The following is an 18,291-nucleotide window of genomic DNA, read 5'->3' on the forward strand; positions in this document are numbered from 1 at the left end:
CATGCCCGTTTAGCCTGGTGCCAAGCACGTGCTCGCTGGAACCGGAGGACATGGAGAAGGATCCACTTGTCCGATGAAAGCAGATTTTTGCTGCATCATACAGACGGGAGGGCACGAGTTTGGAGGCAGAGAGGCACAGCAAATGATCAGAGGAACATTCAAGCTGATGTTCCATTTGGGGGTGGATCCGTCATGGTGTTGGGGTGTTGTTCCTTGGATTGTAAACTTGACCTCATCACAGTTCCCGGAACACTGAATGGACAGGGGTACCAGAAGTTGATCCTGGACGGTGCTGTTGTGCCTAATTTCGATAACCAAGCTCTCGTCACACGTCCAGTCTTCATGGACGATAATGCCAGACCACATCGTGCTCGAGCTGTTGTTCAGCATCTCCAACGCCTTTGAGACACTACCCTGGCCTGCCAGAAGCCCAGACATTAATCCTACTGAGCATTTGTGGGACATTTTGGGACGTAGGGTGAGAGCAAGGGATCCTCCAGTTCAGAACCTTCAGGAATTGACCCATGCATTGCATGAGTGGCAGCAGATCCCCCAACAGAGATTCTGACGTCTGGTGACCAGCATGAGACGGCGTGTAGAACATGTTATCCATGTGCAAGGCGGTTACACCAGATGCTGAGTTAGCCAGTCATTGTGGACCTAACTAGTGTGTTCGACATTAATGAAATGTGAACTGTGTTGTGTCTGTTGTAACGACTCCGGCAGCCATACTTATTTCACGGTGGTTTCAGTGAACTCTAGTTTGCTACAATTAAACCTTCAATTAGTGCTCAAATTCGGTCTTATGTTGTCAATTTTCTGACTGAACGCTCACATGAGGCCATATAAACAGTTTAAGCACCATTTTTATGAGGTTGAAGATCAAGGTTTTCCTTTGTGAAAAAAGTGGGTGGTGCGATATTTATGACGAGGTGTATAGTTGAAGTCATCGCATCAAAATTATTCGATTGTCGTGTTTCCCTCTTTCTTAACTTGATACATACACCATGTACGTCTGTGTATCACACCAAACCTCAGAGCCCGACATCCGATCCCAATTTTACGATCGGACATTCTAATCCAGGTCACCACGGTTAAGGTGATATTCGATTTATTTTGTATATTTTACGCACATACGCTGCCGAAACAAACACCAATAAAAAATTCAATGGTATGTTTTTATTCGATTTCAAATATGGCAATATCCGGATCGGACTGACACAGCAGTGATGGCAATATCCGTCGTGGACTAACGTAACACAATACAACAAGGTAAACATATACTGGGGGCAGGAAATTATGTGCGTTCGACACAAGATCTTTCCTGAGAATCATAATGACACGAACGTGAAGCATGGGGAGACAGTCTAACAACGTTCTGTTTGTTGTTGAACGCGGCACTCAGCAATATTCCAGCTATATGACGGCGGTCTATAAATAATCGAGTCTCGACCAGACAATCCAGTGATTGACATCATGAGCATCGATCCGCGCAATTGGGATACGATGACATGCATCAACCAAGTCAGCGAGCCTGACCACCCAATCCCGTCAGTCGCCTCTTACGACAAGCAAAGTCGCGCTTAACAACGTACGATCGCAGGTGGCATTATCTGCTTTCAGTGACAAATTCCAGTTTAACACTGTTTGAAGGGACAAACATCATAGCATCCACCCCTCCCGTCATAGTATTCATGGGACGGGACAGATGACCAGATCACTAACAGTACATACATTGACATTCGTATTACAGTAAACAGTACATGTATTAACGTTTCATCAGGTGAAAAACATGAGCACTATTTTATATAATGGTATAACATTGGGCCGGCCCCAATACATACACATTCTGGGAGGCAGGTACCAAATGTGCGGTAATATAAATACAAAAAACGACATAGGATCATCTAACATCAACTTAAACAATATACATGACTGTTTTTACAACACAGGATGCACGGATATGCTTGCAGAAATACCAGATCACACTTCCTCAATTGGTTCATTCTGGGTTGAGATAATTCAGATATGAGAAGATAGATATTCCCCACCGACCTGGTCCTGAGTCAGCCGACCAGATATGATCATTATTGGGGTGTCGTAGGACTGAAAGAAAAGTGTTCTACTCAGTAGTCAAATGTTCCACACATGGACAGTGTAAACTCTGGAAGGCAACATGAATACACTGTTTATGTAACGCTAAGGCTTCTAACGCTCAATCCCCTCATAGAAAATAACGAAATAAAATATTTACGGAATACATTTTATAACATCAAATATTAAAACACCTGGGCATTAAATACCCCCAAAACAACAAATACATGTTTCTCGACATTCTGAGTACAAAACATATCCGAATGTTTTCGATGAACTTTCCTGCCCTTACTCAAATTCTATGTTTATGGTGTGTGAGTGAGTGAGTATAGTATGACGCCGCTTTGAACAGTATTCCAGTTATATCACGGCGTGTCAGCTTAATGTGGGAGGAAAGCCCGAAGTTATGCAGGTCTCAGACGTTTACCACTTCAGTGAAATCCACAAACTCGCACAGGTATGGTGCTGACACACCAAGAAAAATCATCGGTGTGAACCGTGATTCGAACCTTCGACCTCAGGTTTCTGAAGTGCCCAAGGGACGCAACTCTCCACAACGAATTGCGGATCCTAAGACGACTGGCTGCCCGTTCCCCTATCTACCTTTGTAAGATTACACAAGATGTCAACATCCATAAAACTGTCACAAAGAAAACAAGTGTCTCTAACACAGGTGAACACACACAACAAATACTAACTATGGACAGAAGGCGGCTATTCTGATAATATCAAACGCGGTAAGAGTGATTTCAGGACTTTGAATGCAATCGCGCAGGTGTACATTCCCAATGGGTGGGAAATATCAAATATCCATACAGATCTCAGCACACGCAGGACACCAACCTTGCCTTTTAGAAATAAGTCATATCCAGCAGAAAATATATTGTACATTTTTAAAGACCAATCCCCACTCTGTACACATTTACGCTTAGTCAAAAGCCAACAGGCACAATGGATAAATATGGTTCGAACATGAAGCAGTCTCAAGTAAGTCATGTGTAGCCCATTTGAGGTTTAAGTGTTCTTGTTTAGGTGACAGCCATCTTGGCCAGTTACACTGGAGACAAAACTGCCCTGGCGACTTGCGAACGCGGAGTCGACCGACATTCGGGACGTTGACGCAACTAGTTTAGTCAACCAGTCTTGATCTGGGATCTGAAAAATAGCAAAACTGTTTATCAAGGTTGTTGTTTAACGTCACACTCAGCAATATTCCAGCTATATGACTGCGGCATGAAAACAATCCGTGTTTGGACGAGACTTTCAAGAGACTGATATTAAATGCAATGTCTCACCTTGTAGTGATACGATGACACGCAATCAAATAAATGACCGAGTCTGGCCACCACAGCCGACTTTCCAGGTACATTTTATATGAATATGGTGTCGTGTTTGTTTTTTAAAATAAGTCGGAATTACAGACAAATTGAAACGTCAATATTATGACGTTATACATTAACACAATGAGAAATACTGTGGCGTATGTCTCCACACGTTAAAAATTGAGCGAAATTCGTAAATGCTGTTGTTACAACATCCATGTCCTCACGCATGCGCATAGTATCACAGATTTTGATATTTTCGTAAAGATGAACATGTTCTCGTTATGTGGTCTAAATATTCAGAAACATAAAGGACAATAAATGATATGTTGATGCAAAACTGGGACCGCACAGTGATTCCCTGTATGCCTTTAATTCAATTGTGAAGTAACCCCCTTGTTTCTTTTGAGTGATTGGTTTAACGCCCCTTTGAACAATATTCCAGTTATATCACGGCGTGTCAGCCTAATATATATGTGTGTGAGAGTGTGAGTGTGTGTGTGTGTGTGTGTGTGTGTGTGTGTGTGTGAGAGACCCGAATTGATGCGGGTCTCTGACGTTTACCACTTTGGTGACATCTACGAGGATATTGGTGCTGACACGTAACCAGGGCGAAATTGGATTAACACCCACGATCATATATTTCTGCATAGCGAATTGTAGCACCTTGGACGAGATGTGCCCAGTATTTCTTTAACAGTTACGAATAAAAACAGATCTTAAATGTATCTAGCTTACGAAAATCTTTAATACACAGAACACAAACCAGCATCGCCCTGGGTTATATTTTGGATACCAGCCTCAAGTACCTCAATTGAGCTACACATGCAGTACCTTTTTTTCACTAAATTCGAGTGGGTGAGTGAGTTGGGTTTAACGCCGCTTTAACATTATTCCAGTAATATCACGGCGTGTCAGCTTAATGTGGGAGGAAAGTCCGAAGTGATGCAGGTCTCAGACGTTTACCACTTCGGTGAAACCCACGAGCATGGGTATGGTGCTGACAAACCTAGAAACATAATCGGGGCGAACCGGGATTCGAACCCACAATCATAGGATTCTGGCGTGCCCAAGGGACGCAACTATGCACAGCAAATCGCGGCGCCTTAGACGACTGGGCCACTCGTACCCCTTATCAGAAACGATCTCAGGTTTCTGGCGGAAAACTACAATCATTATCGCATATATTCAGACAGGGATCATTTATCAAGAAATATAATACGGAGGCGTATCAAGTTTGTTCTCGTGATTCTCCACAGAGTGAGTGAGTATGGTTTTACTCCGCTTCTAGCAATACTCTTGCAATATCACGGCAGAGCTCTGGACTAAGGTTCATTACTACTTACATCATCAAAATCTTGGAATCCAGGGTTGCCAAAAGCTATCTCCGTGACTAATTCTTCAGACTCTTCATCTTTTGATTTCCTGAATGTTGGGTTGCGGAACTTGATGATGCTCACCAAGTCAATGCCTTTCCTGACGAAGTCAAACATCACAGGAATATGATGAAGAAAACGTATATATAACACGTCAACGCCAGAGAATAACCAGTCTCGATTATCAGCCGAAACAGATTCCAGTGGGCGAAAAAGAAAAGGCAAAATAGCGGTGAAATTTAATACATGAATTTGTTGTTTAACGCCGCACTAAGCAATATTCCAGCTATATAACGGCAGTCTGTAAATAATCGAGTCTGGACCAGACAATCCAGTGATTGATATGATCATCGATCCACGCAATTGGGATCTACGACATGCATCAACCCAGTCAGCGAGCCTGACTACCCGATCCCGTTAGTCGCCTCTGACAAGCATAGTCACCTTTTACGGTAAGCATGGCATGGGTTGCTGAAGACCTATCCTACCCCGGATCGTCACTGGTCATATGAATTGGTATTAGTATATAAATGGGTCACTGAAAAATCAGTGATGCCATAGTGTTCGCGAAACGATAAGTATGTCCTGTCCATAGGTAACAAGTGAGAATACTAGTACTGGATACAGCAAATAGTTCAATTATTATCTAAATATTAACAGACATATTCCATAGTCATGTTTTAACATTAAGCAAATACCATGTCAACCAGTAATGTTCCAACAACCCTTTCAGATTCCTGCCATTACCTTTTGGAGCGGAGGAAATAGATAGCCGCAGCAGCACACGCCGTAAAGAGAAGAATGGCCAAGACCACGCCTGCCACCCACGCCTTGCTCGTTCCCTCAACCTTCTCCTTCATCTTCTCCAGTGCAGTGATGGAGACTTCACAGCGGAAACCAGCGTAGCCCGGCGGACAGCTAACACGAGAGAACAGAGGCAGTGATGGGAGACGTTTGGGATGAGTGAGTGAGTGAGTATGGTTTTACGCCGCCTTTAGCAATATGCCAGCAATATCTTGGCGGGGGACACCAGAAATGGGCTTCACACATTGTACCCACGTCGGGAATCGAACCCGGGTCTTCGGCGCGACGAGCGAACGCTTTAACCACCAGGCTACCCGACCGGCCTACGTTTGGGATGATGACAACAGAACAGAGGCAGTGAGGGGAGACGTTTGGGATGATGAACCAAGGAACAGTCATCTCAATCTTATCCCAAATGGAGTGAATGTTGTTTCACATCACACTCTGATATTATTCCAGAATTTTCCCGACGGCCTGTAAATAATCGAATCTGGACCAGACAAACCAGTGGTCAATATTATGAGCACCCTTTTCCGACTGGGCACGATGACACGCAATCGGCCACATCACCAAGATTGTACAGAGGTCATGTGATGTTAACAGTTATCACTTGAAGATGAGAGCTTACACCCTCGATTATCCAGCCTGTCAGATCTCATTTCTATCTATACACATGACCAGAAACTAAGCATTAACCACTTGTTCAATCATGTCCTACATTAAACAAAGTGTTGTGATTCATTGTTGGAGTGAGGAGTTGGGTTTAACGCCGCTTTTAACAGTATTACAGTTATATCGCGGCGTGTCTGCTTAATGTGGGAACAAAGCCCGAAATGATGCAGGTCTCAGACGTTTACCACTTCGGTGAAACCCACGTGCACGGTTATGGTGCTGACAAACCATGAAAAATAATCGGGGCGAACCGGGATTCGAACCCACAATCATAGGTTTCTGGCGTGCCCAAGGGACGCAACTCTGCATAGAGAATCGCGGCGCCTTAAACGACTGGGCCGCCCGTGCCCCGATTCATTGTTGGAAAGACAAGAGAATAGAAAATTGGCAAACAGAACTCATGACACTGCCATCACACACATAATAAAGCTGACGCCAGCAATAGCTGCTGATTTATTAGAGCTATGCGAAGAAGTCTAAAACCGCGCATTTCAAGAACAAGTATCAGCGCCCAGAACACACTACGAATCGGACTGTCACATTATACAGTGACTGACTCTTCAATCAGTATCTGGTGTATCCAACCCTGTTATTGATGGCATTGGCGAGGCGTCTCATACTCTGCCATATCCGGTGCAGAGCATGGGTCAGTTCATTTAATAAATGTGTGATGTACGTGCAGTACATTTATACAACATGCTGACACGTTAGGGTTCCATTGTTTGCCATTAATTGTCGTAACTGGGTTTGGAATCAGGTGGTGCTTAATTAATGCTCCTGTATATATACCCCTGGGCGAGTTGATCTTTGTTACGCCACATCAAGCAAATTGAACTAAACAGCTTTATCAGGAGAGGCATGCACATACCATGACCCAGAATCACACACGGTAAAGTAATTTCATGCTCGATTTGAAGAACGGTTATATCAAACTTAAACTCAATACATGCTAAAGACATTAGGACAAACCCTTAAATGACCCAGCATACCTGAATCGGATGGACAATGTGAAGAAGACTGTTTGGGTGGACCATCATACAAATATGCAGTTAGCTTACCTCCATATATATATCTATATATATATGTATATATACTCAACTTACGAAAGGGATACTCAGATATGTCACTATCTAAATACGCACTTGACATATGAGAATCAGTATTGCGCATCATGGTAATATAAACAAATTCCTATCAAAAGTGGAGAATCTCTTCTCTAGATTCAGCCTGACATTATTTTTCTATATACTCATGTCCTGGTTGTTTGCGGATCACAAACCTGCAGTATGAACCGTGGGTCGCGTTTTTCTTCTGGATTCCACCATTCAAACACTCCATCCCTCTCATCACCTCGTTCTGCAAGTCTGGCACGGATATGTCTGGGCAGAAAGTAAAAGGACATTTAATTGGGAAATCACTGTTTGGTATCTGTACATTTCCCAACACGGCGTTACTGTTACGTTGATTAATCATTACTTCCATATTCCTATATGCAAAGGGTCGTGTACGGTTCTGGAGTACGTTGGTGTCGGTACCTGGGTGCCATTGTACAAAACTGCCTTAGCGCTACGACTGTCGTAAGTCTATGTTAAGGTATGGGAGTTACGATCCACGCAGCTCAAAGATCGCTATGAACAACGGCACCCTGGTCTACATACTTGTTTGGTGTAAACATTTAGATATATATATACAAGAACCACGAAGTGCCAGATCTGCGGAGTGATAGGCTAGTGATGGTGTTGTTGCCCTGGAGCGCCTAACCCTAGCTAGGCTGAGAGTGAGACCTTTCTTCTATTCATCTCTGGACCAAGGCTAAAAATCCAAAGGCTTATATATCCATCTGACATGGAATAAGTCATAAACAATGAGTTATGAAGTTGCACAGCTCGTTCAGGATGGCTGACATTTTGAAGTACGAAATTGGAATACGATGACATGCATCAACCAAGTCTAACCACCCAATCCGGTCAGTCGCAGTATGCCTTTTAAGGCAAGCATTGGATACTGAAGACCAATATTCTACCCCAGATTTTCACGGGTCCACGCTTAACAATGCAGCCCTACTACGTGTTTGGCTTTTTTTGACCGATATCGAACTCACCGAATGGAAGTACTCAGTTGTGTATGATTGCATTGTGAACAGATCAGTGAGTTGTACGTACTGTTGCACGTCTTGTCGATGGTGGAGTACTTCATGCCGTCCCGACACATACACCGCGTCTTGCGGCCTGGTACCAGGATACACAGCTGCTCGCACTTCGTCGCCTGGCACGGGTTGCCCTTGCCTGAAGTCATGCAATGGATATTTCATCTCATCAACCAGAAAAAAACTGCAATATCTCAATGTACTTAAAAGGTGAGGTGAAATGGGGTTTAACGTCGCGTACAAGATTATTGCATTTATATAGCCACGTGCATGCACGTGTGTGTGTGTGTGTGTGTGTGTGTGTGTGTGTGTGTGTGTGTGTGTGTGTGTGTGTGTGTGTGTGTGTGTGTGTGTGTGTGTGCACGCGCGCTGGTCCAGACTGACGCTGATTTTTAGTGCTGAGATGCCATGCAGTAGTTTAACATGAATACCCCACTCAGACACAGTATACTGACTCCGAGCCGACCAGTCCTTGTTTAAGCCGCTTTAATGCCGAGTGCCAGACAGGGTAACAACAAGTACCATCTTTTAACGTCTTTTGGTATGACGCGGCCGGGAATCAACCCCGAACCTTCCGCTCTTCTACTAGACCACGGAGGCGGTATCCATGTACTTAAAACCAATGTCCAGCTGGTCAGAGTATAAACACAATGGCAAACAAGTCGCCATCCTGTGACCACCTGGTGAGAGTCAAGTAACTTGTCCTTGAACACTGCATCGAACTTTGATTAAAACCCTAACAATTCATGGATCAAAACAAGTTCCCCATTTCACATCATTATATATCATATTATAAGGTACTAGTGTCTGCTCAAATGAGGTTAATTTGTTCCAGACTCCGTTTGCATTCTAGTGATCATTTCAACGCCCTGGGGAGTATACAACCCAAACTGCCTACGGACGCTAGAGGGTTTTTACATCCACCTCACATGTCGGGTACCCATTCCCTGCTGGGTGAACAGAGGCACATTTGAACTAAGTCACTTAGCCCATCAAACGTCTTGACACTTGTATTACGGGTTTTGTTTATGTAGGTATTGGTGTTTCCACCATATTGTCATCTATCATCGGACGAGTAGCTTCACATCACCTACGAATGATTCTCCCATGCCCAGCCACCATATTTTCACCTTCCGGCCACACCCTCTCACCTTCCGGCCACACCCCCTCACCTTCAGGGCCACACCCCCTCACCTTCCGGCCACACCCCCTCAACTTCCGGCCACACCCTCTCACCTTCCGGCCACACCCTCTCCACACTCCTCCCCATATGCCTAACCACACACCACCCCTCTCAGGGTGCAGGATCTCATACGCACCTCTGGACCTGAAGAGCTTACCATCAGTTACGGCCTGTCGGACAGGGTGGACGACCTTGACCCCTCGTGGTTGCAGCAGCTCCTGCAGCGCTATCCTTTTCTTGTGGCTAGTCTCCTTGAATCTCGCATACTGAACCACATAATAAGGTTCGCTCAGGAACAAACTGTTCTCAAAGAAGTCCAGTGAAAACGGGTTGGAGGACAATCTCTCCAGCACAGGAGCACTGAAAAAAGAAGAGAGAAAATATATTATCTAGGTCTGTTGTAACTACATCCATCATTTCTACTGTTCACACTCAGCCCTTTACTACTGTATTGGATTGCCTTTGCTGTTAACACTGACCACGTATCCCCATTCCACAGGTTAGGGAGCGAGTGAGTTGGGTTTAACGCAGCTTTTAACATTATTTAAGTTAATGTTGGAGGAAAGCCCGAAGTAATGAAGGTCTCCGACGTTTACCACTTCGGTGAAACCGACGAGCACGGGTATGGTGCTGACAAACCTAGAAACAATCCGGGCGAACCGGGATTCGAACCCACAATCATAGGTTTCTGGCGTGCCCAAGGGACGCAACTCTGCACAGCGAATCGCGGCGCCTTAGACGAGTGGGCCACCCGTGCCTCCCACAGACAAAGGACCGATCATTGTATATTGTATATTTGGGGGTTAGGGGAGAGATAGACATTATATTGAGGCCACACCCCCGTCTCATGTGGAACATGGGTTATGTACCCTCTATGTTAGTTTGTTATCGTATTTATCTTGCCGCACGCCTAATTATATTAAATGTATGTCTTATGTATGCATGTTGGTTGGTTGGTTGGTTGGTTGGTTTGTTGTTTAACGCCGCACTCAGCAAAATTCCAGCTATATGACGGCGGTCTGTAAATAATCGAGTATGGACCAGACAATCCAGTGATTAATATCATGAGCATCGATCCGCGCAATTGGGATCGAGGACATGCGTAAACCACTTGTACGGTAAGATAACAAACATTATACAATGATCAAAGGCCTTACTGTTCCTTTCCTGCAAAAGTACAAGTACTGATTGAACTCAGTCCGACGTCGGCCCAGTAAAGTCTGTTTGTGACGGTGTCCAAACTGAGAGCGACTGGGCGCTGCAAGCGTGAGCTCACAACGTCCACCTGGTGAGTCCCGTCCATGAAGCCGCGGGAGATTGCCATCCGTCCCTGTGTGTCCGCCAGCCAAAACATGAGTCTGAAGTAAATATAGCGCCAGAATATAACCAGTCTCGATTACACGCCCTCAGAGACTCCATTGGGCCTAAAAGGTAAAATAGCAGTGAAAGTAATATGAGTGAGTGAGTGAGTTTGCTTTTACGCCGCTTTTAGCAATATTCCAGCAATATCACGGCGGGGGACACCAGAAATGGGCTTCACACATTGTACCCATGTCGGGATTCGAACCCGGGTCTTCGGCGTGACGAGCGAAGGCTTTAACCACTAGGCTACCCGACCTCCCCGAAAATAATATGAAGGGTCGGTGAAAATCAGTGATGACACCAGGTGTTCGTGAAAAGGTCATGTCCTGGCGTCCTGGCCTACCAGAAGCAGTAGTACTTCCTGATGCAAATCCCGAGGTTGGACGTAAGACATATTGACAAGAACATGAATAAAACTCATAAGGGTTATTAAACATTTATTATTTGTATGGTTAGCATGTGTAGGACATTTCCAAATATGACTTGTACCAATGGTCCCTTTTTCTGGTGAACGGTTGACTTGTCAATGCATGTATTTGTGACGGGTTTGTAACCGATATACTCATTATATCGCGAACAACTGTTATCATCGCTTTATGACAGTGGCTCACAAACACATGTCCATGCAACAGTCGGAATCCTACAACCCGACACTGGTTTTGGCAGAGATATCTTATGAATAAGGAAAGGGATTTGTCCCTTTCATTCACAAACCCATAGCCGGAACATAGTTGCTGAGAGGGTGCGGCATCCAGAACACCACTGAACAAGGTTAGGCATCTGGAATACAACTTAACAGCGCCCAGAACCCTGACTAACAAAAGGGGTTGGCACCGTTCTCTCAGTGCTGGATGTGGCGAGTGAGAAAGCAATTTCAAATAGCTTTGGACACAAACTCGAACATAATAGGAACCGCTTTCATTTTAACTCGATAAGCGCATTCACCTTTATAAAAATAATGATGTACATACGGTGACTCACAAATACATTTATATGAACTATTTCATGCACATTGAAAAGTCAAAGTCACCTTCTGAAAAGTTTTGTCAATATAGAGCTGAAATATTGCCCATGTGATGATAGATTATACCTCACCGTGAAAAGTATTAGTTCTTAATGTTATCAAACGGTATTAAATAGTATGTTATATAAAACACACCCACCCCAGTATTCATTTTTTTTACGCCACCAATACAGTACACAAAAACAAAACAAAACATTATTCAAAAGGCAGCAATCACCTACCCTTCGGGCGGATGCAGAGTAATGGAGGATGGTATTGTTCTCTTCCTTTTCAGAAGAGTTCTGCACACTCCCCTCCTGTCTATGCTACAGACGGTGATTAACCCTTTGTTATTTAAGTTCTGGGTGTAGTACAGGTTCCTGGCCAGCCAATCAACAGCCATACCTGTTATCTTCCCCGAGGTGCGAACTTTTGTTGTATGCGCCGCCGCGTACATTTTGATGACGGAGATATTACGACCATTAACGATCTGAAGAGAGCAAATGAGATGAGTTGCTTTGAGTGAGTGAGTATGGTTTTACGCCGCTTTTAGCAATATTCCAGCAATATCACGGCGGGGGACGCCAGAAATGGGCTTCACACATTGTACCCATGTTGGGAATCGAACCCGGGTCTTCGGCGTGACGAGCGAACGCTTTAACCAAAAGGCTCCCCGACCGCCTCTGAGTTGCTCTGAGATGTAGCTTTGAAAGTTGTACATATGAACAAATGAAGAGCAATGCATCTTTCTTTGGTTTTTGTTTGTTTTTTAACACCCCACTCAGCAATATTCCAGCTATATGACGGCGGTCTGAATAATCGAGCCTGGTCCAGACAATCCAGTGATTGACATCATGAGCATCGATCCACGTAATTGGGATACGATAACATCCATCAACAATGTCAGCGAGCCTGACCATCCCATCCGATAGTTGCCTCTTTCTTTGGTGAACCCACGAGAGACATATGGTTCTGACAAAGCAAGGGATAAAGGAATAAAGCCCCAAAGTAAACAGATCGTAGACGTTTAACATTTTGGTGACAACGACCACGTTTGGTGCTGGCAAACCAAGGGTCTTTGTCCCTGCCAATCTGGGATTCGAACCAACGACCTGTGAGATACTGGGCGAGACGCAGCTGTGGAAATAACTAGGACATCCATGTGTCATGCAATGATTAGAGTAATTAACAGTATTTTGGCAAGTACAAGCTTTGTGCAGAATTCATATGACTTTGTAAACGCCCTCCTACCTCTTCAGTTGACCAGAAAATATGTCTCCTTTCTGGCTGTGTGAGTACATCAATGAACATCGGCGGTGGTGACGTCTCGATGGTGTAGTCGTTAGATTTGGTGTTGAGGTTGATCTTGCTGATGCCGTGAAGGTGAGCAATCAGAAGGTACGGACGCTCACCTATAGGAGAGAAACACAAGCCATTTCATCAGGGGATGTGTTTGGCAAGAAATGCTGTATGTCTTCCGAAACTGAACTGAAACTGGCAACTACAGAAAACAGGTTAACATATGTATTTGTAGACATATAAAAGTACATAAAGCAGCATGCAATATAAATATGTATTCCCTAAGTGTGTCCACCAGTATTTGAACGAAATCAATTAAACGTTACAGACTCACCCAGTGCTTTACACGTGTGGCCATCAATCGCCAGGCTGTAGCCGTCCGTGCAGTGACAAGAGTAACCTCCCTTGAGATTCTCACATACTTGCCCGCATGTCCCATTCATGTGTTCACACTCGTTGATATCTGACAATAAACTATACGAGCTAAAAAGACGTCGTTTCAGACTTTCTAAGGGCATGGCAATGACGTAGCAGAAAAAAACAAGTTTCGATTTCCAAACGAATTAAATGAAATTTAAGTCTGTTAAGAATATAACTATGATGACCAATGTATAACTGCTAGACCTATATAAGCAATTATTTCTTTGAAATATCTCACCCAAACAGCTTCTTAAATCTTCTCCCAAATCGTAGCCATGGCGACAAATACACCGTGCACCTCCGTTGGTTATCGTGCAGTTATGACTACAGCCAAGGTTTGCAAACTTGCAGGATTTACCTTAAAAACAAATCGAAAACAAGTAGATTCATTTGCCCTTTGTATGCCTCGAATAACTATGGTTTAATGCTGGCCGAGCTAAGGTGAGGTGATACCGGTTTAACGTCAAGTATGACCATGCACACACAGTTCAGGTCAGTCTTGTAAGGAAATCATGCAACGTGTGCTACGTTCGCACCTTCTGTTAAATATAACGATTCTATTACACGACAATCTACAAGGTTCAAAATATTTCAGACCGTAAGTTTAATGAATAAGGTATTCAGTTTGTTGTTGAAAGCCCCACACGGCAATATTCCAGCTGTAAATAATCGAGCCTGGACCAGACAATCCAGTAAATTGCCATCGATCTACGCAATTGAGAAACGATAACACGCATTAACTAAGTCAGCGAGTCTGAGCACCCGATCCCGTCGCGCTTCCAGTGAGTAACGTAGGTTGCTGAAATCCAAAATAAGTATTCTAACCCGGACCTTCAGTAAGTTAAATATTTTTAGATGTGCAGTCAACATATTGTCAACCGTGCAAAGGTCAAAATGTGGAAAGGGAGAGTATGGTTTTATGACTTTCAGCAAAATTCCGGCAATATCACGGCAGGGGAAATGGGCATCACATAGTCTACTCATGTGAAGAATCGAGCATGGTACCTCGGTGTGACCAGAGGACGCTAACCCCAAACGCCCCAAACGTGTAAAGCGAGAACTCTACCCACCACACAGTTCCGTCTCATCAGATCCGTCCGGACAGTCAGGCTTGAGGTCACACTGGAGCTTCCCCTCAATACACTGGCCACTCAGGCACTGGAATGTACCCACGGGACACGAGCCTAGCAAGAGGTGGAATAATCAGAACGTTCATCTTTGCACCATATACGAAAACAAAAGTTATTTCTTTATTTCAAACGTCGTGCGTGCGTGCAATATTCCAGCTATACGACGGCAATCTGTAAATAATCGAGTTTGAACCAGCCAGGCCAGTAATTGATATCATGAGCATCGAGCTACGCTATTGGAATACCATAACATGCACCAACCATCGACAAGCATAGTCTCCTTTTACGGCAAGCATGGGTTGCTGAAGACCTATTCTAACCTGGATCCTCACGGGTCGTGTGAAAGGTTGACCAATAATCAAGCTGTAAAGATCCGAAAATGGGACAGTCCAACCTGTGGTTGATATCATGAGTAAAACTCCACATGTCGGGGTACAATGACAACCAGGTCGAATACTGTGACACTCGATCATTTCGTCCGGATTTTAACGAGCAACATACGGAGGCTAGTGACCAGTCATACCGGGAGCAAGCTGCTTTGAACAGTATTCCAGTTATATCACGGCGTGTCAGCTTAATGTGGGAGGAAAGCCCAAAGTGATGCAGGTCTCCGACGTTTACCACTTCGGTGAAACCAACGAGCACGGGTATGGTGCTGGCAAACCTAGAAACATAATGGGGCGAACCGGGATTCGAACCCACAATCATAGGTTTCTGGGGTGCCCAAGGGACGCAATTCTGCACAGAGAATCGGGGCGCCTTAGAGCACACGTGAGGCGAAATTTAAAGCATCTTGTTTTACGCCATAGAGGCGAGGAACATTAAGTACGTAGGAATTCAGGGATATTCAAGTGTCCGCTCGTCAGCATCTATCGACATCATCAAAGTAGGATAGAGAGAATACTGAGCAACAACGAACATTCTGCACCTATTTCAGAGTGAGAGAGTGAGGTTTAACATACGTTGAACGGTAACATATTTCAGACACAACAATCCACTCCAAAGGATGATATGACTTAATGCATTTTTTTAAATTTTACCGCAGTTTTCCCAGTCCTCGTCAGAGCCATCTGGGCAGTCAAAGCCCACGTCACACACTAAGGATTTAGCGATGCAGAGATCTTCGGTCCGACACTTGAACTCATTTTCGCCACACTCCACTACGACAGAAAGGTTAATATAGTGAGTTTACATATTTACTTATAACTCAGTAAGTGGATGCCACATCAAAGACGATCACATCTGTGTGGGTTCTCCGATGCTATCAGTATATCATGGCACAGGGAAAGTGGCTTGATACGTTGTAGTTATGTGGAGATCGAACCGGGTCTACGGAGTGACAAGCCAACGCGCTAAAGCACTGGCTACGCCACTGCCTCTTAACAAACTAGTAGTGATTCATAGCTGCCGATGTGGAATTTCCCACAGTTTAATATCCATATATCGGACACGATGACACACAAGGTCAGCCAGGTCAGCCAGGTCGCACATTGTAACGCTCGCTTAAAAGTGTTGTAAATGCAATTTGTCGTTTTAGCCCAGCAGTCGGCAATATTTCAGCTATATCACAGCGGTCTTTTCGAGCCTAGGCCAGACAAACCAGTGGTGTATAGTATGACCAACGCCCCCCACCTCGTGATACGATTACACTTTATCAACCACGTCACAGGGCCCGATCAACCAGGTTTGTTTGTTGTTTAACGCCGCACTCGGCAATATTCTACCTATATAACAGCATCGATCCACGCAACTGGGATACGACGACATGCATCTACCAAGTCAGCCAGCCTGACCACCCGATCCCGTTAGTCGCCTCTTACGACAAGCATAGTCGCATTATACGGCAAGCATGGGTTGCTGAAGACCTATTCTATCCCGGATCTTCACGTGTCAGATCAGCAAGGTCACAGAGCCCAATGCACCAGGTCATAGAGCCCTATCACCCAATCCAATTTACATCATGCATAGTTTACTGGAAACCAGTTCTGAGCCAGAAACCCCACCGAGTTCTAGAATAGAAATGTTTTTTTAAACATCCTTGCAAAGCCAGTCATAAAGTGAACTGACGTGTTCATACATTCCAATTATTTCATCTCTATACAAAACATGTTCGACGTATTCAAATCAACCTAAGCCACCATGCTTTTGGGTGTCGGGACAAAAGGACATGAAATAATTATGTACTCACATTGACAGTTTGTTTCGTCGTCTCCATGGGGACAGTCTCTGTACCCGTTGCACATAACATCTTTTCGGACACACTTGTTGATTCCAAGAAACATGGAACACGCGTAGTCTTCCTTAGGGCACTCTACACACGGAATATAGAACACATGAAGTCTACCTTAGAACGATCTACACAAGGATTATAGAACAATTGGATGCTCTACACTACAAAAAATAGTACACGAGTTCTTTCCCTTAAGGCTCCCTCCACAAGGAATACAGAACATACAATCAAAGACTGCTGCAGTGCATCAATTGTTCCCCGCCATATAATGTAATATGCAGAGGAAAGAAGTGTAAGCTATGGGAGGAGAGGATTGGCGTAAAGCAAACATTGGTTGTTATTAATGTAGTTATCTTTGGAAAACACAATAAAAGAAACAGTGTCTTTAAATGGTCAGCACGAGGATAACCAAGGTAAGAAAACACATAACTGGGCTTGTCAGGCAGAAATTGGTATATACCCACTATTAGTACCAGTAATATATAAAAAAAATGATTACAAGTCCTACATAGATAACACAAGAAATGTCATTCTCAAATGTCAACTCCAAGAATATATTTAGAGAAACACAAAATGGCGCTCTCCTTCAGTCAAAATTAAACTAACCCTCATACTTCCCCGCCTGCTTGTTTTCGTTTTGACAGAAAGACGATCTGTGAGAGGTCCAGCTGCTGAAGAAAAGTTGTTCCAACCAGTTGACTGGCAGTATCATCACACAGTCGGCACGCCACCCGGAAACGATGACGTCACATAAGAGCACTTCAAACATAACATCTGTTCCTTCGTGGGTGCGGAAGTAAGGGCTTTTAGACGCAGTAATGCAGGATAAGTACACACATGTAAAACATTAAGCTTTTACTGATTTAAGTTATCCTGGATCACTCCTCAATGCATCTTTATTAAACGGTACGACAGGTGGGCATACCTTCAGATGTGATCTACAATAAACTCGCCACAGACACCAGCCAATCAGCAACAGCAACAGCAACATCGAGTGACCATTCCTATCGCTGGCTGCGAGAGAGTGACATATGCGGAAGTCCAGGTATCATGGCAGTATCACAGCTCAAGTGAAGTTAAAGACCTAGCGTGAGTCTAGTTTTACGTCGCTTTTAGCAATATTCAAGCAATATCACGGGTCACCAGAAATGGGCTTCACACATTGTACCCATGTCGGGAATTGAACCCGTGTCTTCGGCGTGACGAGCGAACGCTTTAGGCTACCCGACCGCCCCTTAAAGACCTAGAAC

General features: G+C 44.3%; 1 protein-coding gene across 1 annotated transcript in view; it reads right to left on the reverse strand.

Moving 5' to 3' along the window:
* Nucleotides 1-3,092: 3,092 nt before the first annotated feature.
* Nucleotides 3,093-18,291, reverse strand: part of LOC139469192 (low-density lipoprotein receptor-related protein 2-like) — a 50,230-nt gene continuing 35,031 nt past the window's right edge. Inside the window, exons 25-38 of the mRNA XM_071251324.1 lie at nucleotides 17,000-17,122; nucleotides 15,852-15,971; nucleotides 14,752-14,865; nucleotides 13,920-14,039; nucleotides 13,596-13,724; nucleotides 13,214-13,374; nucleotides 12,205-12,452; nucleotides 10,755-10,955; nucleotides 9,755-9,957; nucleotides 8,431-8,553; nucleotides 7,548-7,647; nucleotides 5,540-5,710; nucleotides 4,763-4,892; nucleotides 3,093-3,249 (exon numbers count right to left, since the gene is read on the reverse strand). Coding sequence (XP_071107425.1) covers nucleotides 3,109-3,249; nucleotides 4,763-4,892; nucleotides 5,540-5,710; nucleotides 7,548-7,647; nucleotides 8,431-8,553; nucleotides 9,755-9,957; nucleotides 10,755-10,955; nucleotides 12,205-12,452; nucleotides 13,214-13,374; nucleotides 13,596-13,724; nucleotides 13,920-14,039; nucleotides 14,752-14,865; nucleotides 15,852-15,971; nucleotides 17,000-17,122 — 2,084 coding nt within the window. The 3' untranslated portion in view covers nucleotides 3,093-3,108. The remainder of the gene's footprint in view (nucleotides 3,250-4,762; nucleotides 4,893-5,539; nucleotides 5,711-7,547; nucleotides 7,648-8,430; nucleotides 8,554-9,754; nucleotides 9,958-10,754; nucleotides 10,956-12,204; nucleotides 12,453-13,213; nucleotides 13,375-13,595; nucleotides 13,725-13,919; nucleotides 14,040-14,751; nucleotides 14,866-15,851; nucleotides 15,972-16,999; nucleotides 17,123-18,291) is intronic.

This window comes from Haliotis cracherodii, unplaced genomic scaffold, assembly GCF_022045235.1.
Source record: "Haliotis cracherodii isolate W230 unplaced genomic scaffold, xgHalCrac1.p SCAF_2, whole genome shotgun sequence".
NCBI classification, from domain to species: domain Eukaryota; kingdom Metazoa; phylum Mollusca; class Gastropoda; order Lepetellida; family Haliotidae; genus Haliotis; species Haliotis cracherodii.